Consider the following 10,789-nt stretch of genomic DNA (forward strand, 5'->3'; position numbering starts at 1 on the left):
AGACTTTCTGGCTCCTTATTGATCAGTTTTACGATATATCTCTCATTGTTCTCTGGATCCAAGTTTCTCCTGAAAATGCTCAAAGCTTCCCTCTCATCCAAGCTCGAGACTTTGTTGATTGCATCCTGGAACCGGCACTGTTGGGGTTAAACCCAATAGGTAGTATGGTCTTGGTGATAGAAAACATAATTGAATTGGGTAATAATTGTATGGGTAGACAATTATTATCATAATTGAGTTGAGTAATAATTGTATGTGTTGACAATTATAATTATAATGGGAATGGGTAATAATTGTATGGGTAGACAATTATTATTGTAATTAGATTAGGTATGTCTTGTTGGCTAAGTTTGTGATGGCTATATATACATAGTCATGTTATTGTTTTGATGTATGCTTGAGTATTGTTTGACTTAAATATCGCTTGAGTGAATACCGTTTGGTGAGATTGATTGTATTATTGATAATTGTTTTGATTAATAATACAAGTTGGGACGTGGGTTTTTCCGCGTCATATATTGAGTGTGTGTTTTGCATTGTTTGTTTGGTTCTATACTTGTGTGTGTTCCCCCTAACAGGCACATGTATACAGAGAGGGACTCATTGTCATGCTGCCGGATTATCTCCAGGTGGCACATGTGCATTCGTGCATTTTGTTTGCTAGAAATCTTTGAAGGAAGGAAGCGCGGAACTCCTTCCAACTATGGATGTTGCGGGATGGGATCCTGCTGAACCATCTCTGGGCCCCTCCCTTAAGAGTTGAAGCGAAGAACCTTGATTTCGCCAAGTCATTGTAGTAATATATTTGCGCGATCTGCTCAAAGTAGTTCAGGTGCTCCTCCGGGTCTCCTAGACCATCAAAGGAGTCAAAGTTGTAGTGCTTCAAGTTCCGCTGTCGGGAAATGGCTTCCAAGGAGTGACTGATAGGAGTTAATATTTCTCCGATTTCTACTCCTGAGTCTCTGTCCATCTTTCTTTGCAATTCATAGATCATGTCTTTTAGGTCCCTCTGCTTCTCTTCTTCTTCATCATCAGAAATCAGCTCTGAAGTGGGATCCCTCCGGGTTACCTTGGTCCTGGACTTAGCTTGTAGCTTTTCTTCTTCTAACTGCATCCTTTTTTGGATCTTTAGCTCGAGCTTTGCTTCTTCCTCTTTCCCGATTTGTTCCCGCATCTCTTCCAACTTTCTCTACTTAGCAGCTTCTGCTTCTTTCTTATTGCATTGATCCTTTTTGCTTTTCTTTCCCTTAGCTCCAATTCGGTCAAAGACAGATCTCTTAGATTGCTGGGAGTCCCCGGACTCCTCCGGTTCCTCCTCAAGTTCGGCTTCTTCCTGGAGCCGGGTTTGCTCCTGCCTATAGAGCCTGATTGCTTCTGCCAATTCATCACTTGTAAGGTTGGCCATGTGCTCTTCGGCCACCGGGACATTGGTGTATTTATATTGGTTCAGCTCAATAAGGCTTCTGGCGTCCCTAGTGTTTAAAATTCTCTCCACGACGGGGTGTGTTGTAATGGTTGCTCCTGGAACACTTCGGCTCCTGGACCTGAGTGCTAGCAGATGGTCTCCCAGAAGTATGCTTTCCTGGTCTTGCCATTTCTCAACAATACCAACAACAACTAACAATAATATGCTATAGAAAGTATTGATCTAAGGTTGCTTTTTGAAAATTGCAAAAACTACCCAGAATAATAACAAACACCAACAAATAGCTTTCTAGGACTAGTTTAAACAATCTTCTGGGACTACTCAACAAAGTTGTAGAACAAGTATAATGGGGTTGTAGAACACAAATGCAACATTCAAACTAGAGCAAAGTCGGGGTTCTAAAACGATCAAAGCTAACAATATCACACATAAATCTAGCTTAAATCGACAAAAAAGGGCTCACACAAACGTGGCCTAAAATAATTAACACACACAAACGTGGATTAAATCAACAACATTCATATTTATGAGAGAGTTTGGTTGCTTGAGTTCTTACAAGTTAAATAAATGGACTCTTTCAAGAGCTTGCTGATGAAGATGAATCCAGGGGCACCGAGACCCAAGGATGGAGAGCCCCTCCTTCTAGCGCCAAATGATAACTCCTGGTGGCAGGGCCGCTCCTTCGACGTCGTGCCTGGATCTTTCGCCGCTGTGCAGGTGTAGTCGTGGTGGGGTTCTTACCAAATAACACCGGATGAGGGGTTTTGGTCCCGCGGCGCCTTCGGTGTGAGAGTAAGATCTCGCTTTTGGGGAAGATGAAGATATACATGAATGAAGGGTTGTTATGTGTGTATATGAGTGTGAGAGAGTGATTAACCCCAAAACCTTACCTTCTTGGGCTATTTATAGCCCAAGGATAAGGTTTTGGGGTTGGTACCTTTAAATAGCCATTGGCTCTGGGAGCGGAGGACACCTGGTTGGAGTGGATGTTTTACACTTGTCAGCGCGGGACTGGTCGATGAATGTTTTGAGGATCCTCTGACACGTGCCTCGATTATTCCCATGATTGATATGTGACAGTTGTCCCTGTCATGTGCTTGGGTCAATACCCCACGTGCTGGGATTCTTAAGGTTGGGCTTGCGGGAGTGGTCCAGTCAGGACTGGCAGTGCGCAGGACTAGACGGAGTTAGGAGTCCGGGACTAGACCTTACAGGAGTTATATGTACTATCATAATGCATATTGCATTTCAATACAAATTAATATAAAACTAAAAGAGGAAGCAAAATATGCTCCACACTATTGAGGAGAAATTAAGAGCTCCTAATAATTTAAGAAAGGTTTATGAGATTGTTGGAGATAATTTTTATTTCAATTTGCTCAAATTTTAATCAAAAAGGGAATATAGGGTGATTTTTGGAGTTGCTCTTGCAAGATCAACCTGAAAGTCCTCCGAGACCCTTAACATACCGTGTTTACTTAATATTTCTCCCACAACCCGTATGGGGACGAGAGGGCTTAGTAATTCATATATTATGTTCCAACACGTAAACAAATTTGTATTCTATTAGTTAAATACTAGACAGAAAATGACCAGACAGACCATATATTTATATGACTGGTTGGCATAGAAACAGTTCGAGGGCCGGCTTGCACCATTGGTGGGTTGCTTCGTCTTGTTTGTGTGGATGTGTGTTATTATATATTGGGGGTGATTAGATACCCATATTGGAACCTGTTTGCTTGGTGCTCCACTAATTATTTTAACAACTTGTTAGTGACTGTTACTATCTCTCCATTACATTTAACCATTATTATTACGTCTAAAGAGCAAGTCCAAAAGTGTTCTAAGAATGCCTTAAAAATATTATTAAATATGATGTTTTAGTAATTTAGGACAATATAATATTTTCATGTATGTACTCCAACAATAATGTCTTATAGTTGTGTTTTATCATTAAAATATTATTATATTTAAATTATATTTGGAGTGAATGGAAAAAATGAGAGATAAAATATGTGTAAAAAAAGAAGGAAGCAAATTTTTTATTGAAAAATTGAAATAAGACATCCCTAGTAGAACCTTAAAAATTAGGCATGTGATGAATGTTCCAGTGTTTTAAGACACCACGGGACATTATTGAAATATCTAATTAATCAAAATGTCTGAAATTATAGTTTAGGACAACAATTTAAGGTACTATTGGACTTGCTCTTAGTCACCGTTAGGTCTGTAATTAGGATTGAGAGAGCGAGATTCGAGGTGGATATAATTGGAGTCCAGTTTAATCGAGTCGAGCCGAGGCGACTCGTTTAACTAATCGAACCTAAACCTCTGCCCAATCTCGATCGATTAGATAAACGAATGAGTCACCGTTGCGGTTGGTTTTACTCTCCTCACCTATTTATGTTTTGCGTTTGGCATGAGAGGTTAAAAAAGGGGGTCTGTTTTGGTTATATACATCCATGTTTTTGAATCAGTAGACACAGAAGATCTTGGTGATACATGATGTCACCTCCACAGCTTATCATTTTTGTGGTGTAAAAGCTATACAGCAATATATGTAGTATAGCTTTTGTAGGTGGTGCTCATGTTTAATTATTTGTTTCATCGACTTACAGTTATCCTCTTCTGCATTCTTCACCAGCCTCATCACTTTGGACGCAATATTAGCACAATACTCGCCCTCTGGAGCTAAGAAGGGTATAAATTTCTTAGAAAAGCAATAATACGGATTTAAGTGGGTGGTTACGATAGTAAGATTATGTTACTGATCATGCGCAAATTAGCCATGTACCGGGCATATAACAATAAAAAGTAGTACTACTAGTGCATAAGCTATCAAAGGGTAGAACAGACTGCAGACTGAGTTAACTGAAATATAGTGGATTTTGTCCATTTCTTTCACAAAGAAACTATAATAGGCTAAACAAACTAAAATTAAAAACAGACGCATTCACGTCCGATTTCAATGTTACACTAAATATAATAGCTATACTCATTTTCACTACTGTGCCATTAGGCCCCAACTTAGCATCACCAAATCACTAAATCTTACTTTTTCAAGTAGGCTTTTGTATCACTTCGGCCTGAATTTCCCACTAACATGCACTTGTATATCTTTCAAATATATACTACTATTAAACAACAATATTGGCTGTGGTGCCCATCTAACACCCACGCCTCCCAATTGATTCCACAAGGAAACCATATTCTAGTACTATTATTATTAATTAATTAACACTATGTGCAGTAAAATAAGATAAATTAATAAATACTACTTTATATTTTGTTTGTAATTTTATTCTTTTTTTTAAAGTTTTTGCAAAAATGCTCAACCAAAAACAATTATATATGCAACTTATTTATGTTTTTATGAAAATTAGCTGAAACTTTTTTGCTTGCATCTGATTGCAAAATCATATTTTTGACTAAATTTTTTTGAAAATCGTATTTTCAAATAAAAATTTAAAAAAAGTTTTTTTTTTGCACAAAAAAACTTTAAAATTCGTATTTTTTAAGAAATCTCATTACATGTATATTTGCTGACAGCAGATTAACATTCCAATTATATTCACGTAGTGCAACAGATTACTGCAATATGTACATGGGCAAGTATGATTTTAAGTTTCTTCAACTTCTTTCCATTTTAAAAAGGTATATTATTATTTATGAACATATGGATAAGAATAGCAAACTGTTCATGCAAGGTGGGCTATAAATACGAGCAAGTTCATTGAACTCTTTAGGAAATACACAAGCATCTGATTTCCTCTATTCAAGTATCTCTCTTGCTTAGAGCTCAATCTCCCCCCCCCCCCTTTCTCTTCAGCAATCAAATTAAGGAAAAATATGGAAGGGAAAGGTCGATTCGCAAGCTTTTTAGAGACGGCAAAGCCTTACATTGCCATGGTTTCGTTACAATTCGGATATGGAGGAATGAACATCATAACCAAAGTGTCACTCAACAGAGGAATGAGCCACTATGTGCTTGTTGTGTATCGACATGCTTTTGCTACTGCTGTTATTGCTCCCTTCGCTATTCTTCTTGAGAGGTATGCCTGCAACTTACTGGTGTAAGATATAAATTTATGGATATCTAGCTTGTTTTATATGTAGTATGAATATGCCTGATTTGATTGTACAATTTGCAGGAAAATTAGGCCAAAGATAACGTTTTCAATCTTCATGCAAATATTCGTGTTGGGACTGCTTGGGTGAGTACTGATCTGTTATTATATAGCAAAGATTACTTAGCATGCATGCATGCTTTCTTCTTATCAGTTTATTCGCACCTCATGAAATGCTAAAGCTTTATGTGGAAATTATTCATTGTTTTATAGGCCGGTGATTGATCAGAACTTCTACTATATGGGATTAAAATTCACATCTCCTACTTTTTCATGCGCGATGAGCAATATGCTGCCTGCAATGACCTTTGTCATGGCAGTTCTTTGCCGGTATGTAAATGTTTGACTATAAATTTCCATATTGATTTAAGTTTCACAAATGTGTATTCAATTACTAATTCAGCTTTATGTGTATATAGGATGGAGATATTAGATATGAAGAAAATAAGATGCCAAGCCAAAGTAGTAGGAACAGCAGTAACAGTGGCAGGAGCTATGTTGATGACATTATACAAAGGAAATGTCGTAAACATGTTTTGGTCTAAATACATTCATCCATCAACTTATGAGCCTACCACCACTGCAGTCGACGCTGACAAAAATTGGGTTACAGGCTCCATTCTACTTATCATTGCCACCTTTGCTTGGGCTTCCTTCTTCATCCTTCAGGTACTTAATCTTCTTATTTACCGAATAAATATGTAATAATAGCCTCTGTATAATAAACTTGTACCAAGTATCGTCTGTATATTCGATTTTGAACTGTATGTGTGTAATGCAGAATGTCACAATGAGGAGATACACAGCTCCCATGTCACTGACATGCCTGGTGTGCTTCATGGGTACTCTTCAATCCATTGTTGTAACACTTGTTATGGAACATAAACCGGATGCTTGGGCTATCGGCTTTGACATGAACCTTCTTGCTGCTGCCTATGCTGTAAGTGATTATAATCTTAAACACAAAGATTAATCTACGAGATTTGTTTATTGACTCTCCGGAAACAATTATTATATCAGGGAATAATATCATCGAGCGTTGCATACTATGTCCAAGGACTGGTAATGGAGAAAAGAGGGCCAGTTTTCGTAACAGCATTCAGTCCATTGATGATGATCATAGTTGCTATCATGGGCTCTTTCATTCTTGCAGAAAAAATCTATCTGGGAGGGTAATTATTTTTTCAGTTTGGCCTTGATTATCGAAGAATAAATATGCTAGAAAAATAAATACAAATCATAAATTTCTTACAATAACTTGTCTGTTTCAGAATTCTGGGTGCTATACTAATAGTGATGGGACTATACTCTGTTCTGTGGGGAAAGTACAAGGAGTACAAAGACAAAGAACAGGAGGAAATAATGGAAGCGGTTAAGGATGTAAGAAACCAGATGATGATTGGAGGTAAAGATATCGAAGCAAATGACGTTGAAATGCAAAACAATGCAGAACCGGCCATTGCGCAGACGACATTTGCCATTAGTGCTCCAAACTCTGCACCACCTATGCTAGCTGTGGAAGCAAGGAAGCCCTGAAGCACAGAAACATGAAAGAGAGAACGAAGAACGGATCACAGTTACCAAAGAAATCAAATAACTAATTATATTTAGTAATATAAGATTAATCTGGCTTTCGAATGGAGGAGAGGTTGATCATAAGATCAAAGAGGAGCTTTTTAGTTCATCAAGTCTTGGGCAATTTTCATCCCTTCCATTTTGCTTTTTGGTAGGTAGTAGAATCTTCTTGTTGTTGTCCTTTGTTTTAACTAATAATGCTATGAAAGGTGTAATTTCCTACTTTTACTTGATCAATTTTTTATACAAGTCACCACCAATTTCAGAATCCGATATGACTAATTCTTTGGGAAATGCGATACGGTTAAATATGCGAGAATCTAGTAAAAAACATACGACACATTTGTTTTCCTAACACAAAATTTTATATATTTTAAAAGTGCTCAAAATAATTTAAAAATATAAAATATATTCATAAAATATAATCGTGGCCTCCAAAATTTAATTTATGGATGCACCCGTGCATGTAAACCAAATAATTCAATATACATATCACACAGTGTGTACTTTGAATGAGCTATTGTTAAGGGTAATCACTGATCATGCATACTATATTTCACCCGCACACTAACCAATGGTGTTAATTTGAAATGACGAACACAAATCAGTAGTCATTATTGGAGGACAAAAATAGTTGAACTAAATATGCTAGGCGCTTATACATTTAATTATGCATTACACACGGAAAGCACAATTATATAGCTAAACTTCATCTACAAACTCCCGGAACTTGTTATTTTGGTCCAAGTTATTAGTTAGAGATGCAATTTCGCAAGCACGTGTAAATTAATAACACATTTTTTTGTAGGGATGAATTTAATGTCAATTTTGAGTTTACTAAAACAGTAATTTAAAAATTGGTACGCAACATGAAACGAAAATAAATAAATATTTAAATAATTTTATCAAAATTATATAAACACATATATCTTACACTAATATTATATATATAATTCTTACAAAACATTTAGCATTTATGACTTCTTGACTTCTCGACTAGTAAAAAGTTAATATTTAAATATATATTATATTTATATTTAGTTTTATTAATAATTTAAATTATACGAAATACGACACAAAACATACACAATATGAAGGTACATCAACACGAAACGAAATGTATTCTTAACAAGTTCGAGTTTGGATAGGCATTCATGACACAAAATACGAAAATATAAGATACGAAATTATACAAAACGAACAAATTGCCCGCTCTAATAAATAAACATTGTATATATATTTTGAAAAGAAAAACAATTTTAAAAAATACTTTCAAAATTAAGTTTACCACACTCGAATAGGTATGACTTACTCATTTAACACTCAACTAGTTAAAAATTGACCGAAAATTTGATGTTTAATTTTTTTTTTTACAATTACACAAAATACGCATCAGAAAAGTGCATGCACAAAGATATGCACAAAGATATACGAATACGAAATGAAATAAATTTTTAACCGGTCGTGCTCGAGTCCATATATGAGAAATACGAAAATATGCGAAATGAACGTATTGATATGTCTAATTTTAAATAAATACTATAATTTAATTTATTTTACGATGTACAGTAATTCGTTAACTATAGTTGGCCCCTTGTTTGATTTGGAAACTAGTTTAGCAACCCTAATTTGAATATTGTGAAAACAATTAATAGTCAGAAGAAGGGCGAAAAGAGCAGGTAAGAGTAGTTTAATCCTGTTAACCACTGATCTTATCTATTAATCATAAATGTAACTGTATGATACCCTATCATAAAAACAAATCGCAATACTGTTCGCGTAATATGAATTAATATAATTGTTTTGGACGATTTTAGTCAGGATTAAAATTTGATGGAGCATGCATACATTGATTTGGACTTCTGGGAATAGAATAATAGGTCAAGATATGCATACATTGATTTGGACTTTCGGTATTAATTTTCTTAAGAAACTTATATAAAAATATATATATATATATATATATATATATATATATATATTCCAAAATATTATCAAACAATCATTTCTAAAAAGCGGCAGAGCCCCTTATCAGAGCCTTAATAAACTAGATTAATTATTAGATTTCATATTTTCTTTTCCTTTTCTTAGAGAGTGACATGTATATATGGATGCCAGGATCGATTCTCCACGTATATGTAGCATACAGGTAATTTGGCACTTCTCCTTTGTTTCGACTTTCTAAAGCACTTGAAACACATTTTGGGGAACACTTCCAGAAGCTTAATTATTAATCATATATATACTACTTTGCATGCATCAGACTCCACTATGCTCCAGCTCCATTCATTAATTAAATTATTCTTTCTTGGAATAATTTTGCACTTATTAATGTGTAATGATTTTCATATACTTGTTAATCTACGAGTTTATGATGATATTCAGATTGCAACATATCAGACAGCAGTTTAGAGTCCAGAGTTTGCAGTTTGTTCAGAAGTTTCAGCAGAGGCTATTTCTCAGGATTAAGTTTGTTAGGGTTTTGTGTAAATCTTGTTTATCTGGATAAACCTTATCTCAAATAAACTCACCACCTTATCTTATAAATCAAGTTTAAATCTCTCAAGCCTTATCTCTTTACTTGATTTATCATTTTCAAACGTACTAACAGATTAGTTTCAAAGATTCATTCAAAATATTTTCAAACAAACTTATCTTCCAACCTTATCTTGTGTTTGAAAATAAATCTGTTAGAACTTTGCTTATAAATACAACTCTTCATTTCAGATTTGCAGCTAACACTTTCACGAGAATCTTTCATCATCTGAAATCATTTTCTTGTTTCATACCCGAGATATTCATATCCAGAAAAACAAGAAACCTAGTTTGAGTTGTAATCAATTTGTTTATTCTTGTAACTGAATAGTGTATTCATATCAACTTTGTGCCGGGTTGTGGCAAGCTTGATTTCAAAGTATAGCAAGGTAGCTAGAAGGCTAAGGAATAGCAGTGGGCTAGGTAGCAAGGTAGCTTGGGAAAGGGTTTCTTTCAGGTGCTATATTTGTAATCAAGGAAAAGATTGTAAGTTCTTTTATTAAAGTTGATATAATACATTCTCTATGCTAGTTGGCATGGGGACTTGGATGTAGGCCATAGACTAAGTGTAGGGGCCGAACCAAGTGAAAACTTCTGGTGTTTTTTCTTTTCAGTTTTCAGCATTCTGCATTTTATTTCTGTTATTTATTTTCTGCAGTGTAATTGAGACTGTCTCATACCCTGTCTCATTTGTAAAGGGACTGTCCCATTTGCATAAGAGACTGTCCCATTTGCCTTGACAGTTAGAATATTATTTTATCTATCGAGCCATCGAATTTCATTTGGTATCAGAGCAGGTGCATTTAATTCTCTTTTTAGTGTTTATTTTGCTAGCGATCCATGGCTCAACCAGATAGGTATTCAAACAATTATCCACCACTGCTTCATGGTGCTGAAAACTACAATGACTGGAAGTTTCGGATGAAAATCTTTCTCCAGCGTGATGCATTTGAATGGGATGCTGTAGAAAATGGTTTCACAATTCCTATGAAAGAAGGGAAGCCAAAATCTCTCAAGGATCTCTCTCCCGAAGAAGTGAACGCAATGAATTCCAATGCTAAAGCTATGAACTCACTTCTCAATGGCATGGTAGCTACAGAATTAAGAAAAGTTTCAGCATGTA

At 35.5% G+C, this 10,789-nt stretch overlaps 1 protein-coding gene across 1 annotated transcript; it reads left to right on the top strand.

Moving 5' to 3' along the window:
- Positions 1-5,223: 5,223 nt before the first annotated feature.
- LOC141674856 (WAT1-related protein At5g07050-like) lies at positions 5,224-7,399 on the top strand. The gene is made up of 7 exons (XM_074481560.1): positions 5,224-5,481; positions 5,581-5,643; positions 5,770-5,886; positions 5,976-6,225; positions 6,338-6,496; positions 6,577-6,728; positions 6,828-7,399. Exons 1-7 carry the CDS (start codon positions 5,279-5,281, stop codon positions 7,090-7,092), a joined length of 1,209 nt encoding a protein of 402 aa, XP_074337661.1. The 5' UTR covers positions 5,224-5,278; the 3' UTR covers positions 7,093-7,399.
- Positions 7,400-10,789: the final 3,390 nt, after the last annotated feature.

The sequence above is a fragment of the Apium graveolens genome, chromosome 1, assembly GCF_009905375.1.
Source record: "Apium graveolens cultivar Ventura chromosome 1, ASM990537v1, whole genome shotgun sequence".
In the NCBI taxonomy this organism is placed as follows: Eukaryota; Viridiplantae; Streptophyta; class Magnoliopsida; order Apiales; family Apiaceae; genus Apium; species Apium graveolens.

Excerpts from the sequence above, each read along its gene's own strand:
- LOC141674856 (XM_074481560.1), top strand. The coding sequence starts at position 5,279 with ATGGAAGGGAAAGGTCGATTCGCAAGCTTTTTAGAGACGGCAAAGCCT. Across the intron at positions 5,644-5,769 it reads TTCGTGTTGGGACTGCTTGG|GCCGGTGATTGATCAGAACT; the intron begins GTGAGTACTGAT and ends ATTGTTTTATAG. Across the intron at positions 6,497-6,576 it reads TTCTTGCTGCTGCCTATGCT|GGAATAATATCATCGAGCGT; the intron begins GTAAGTGATTAT and ends TTATTATATCAG.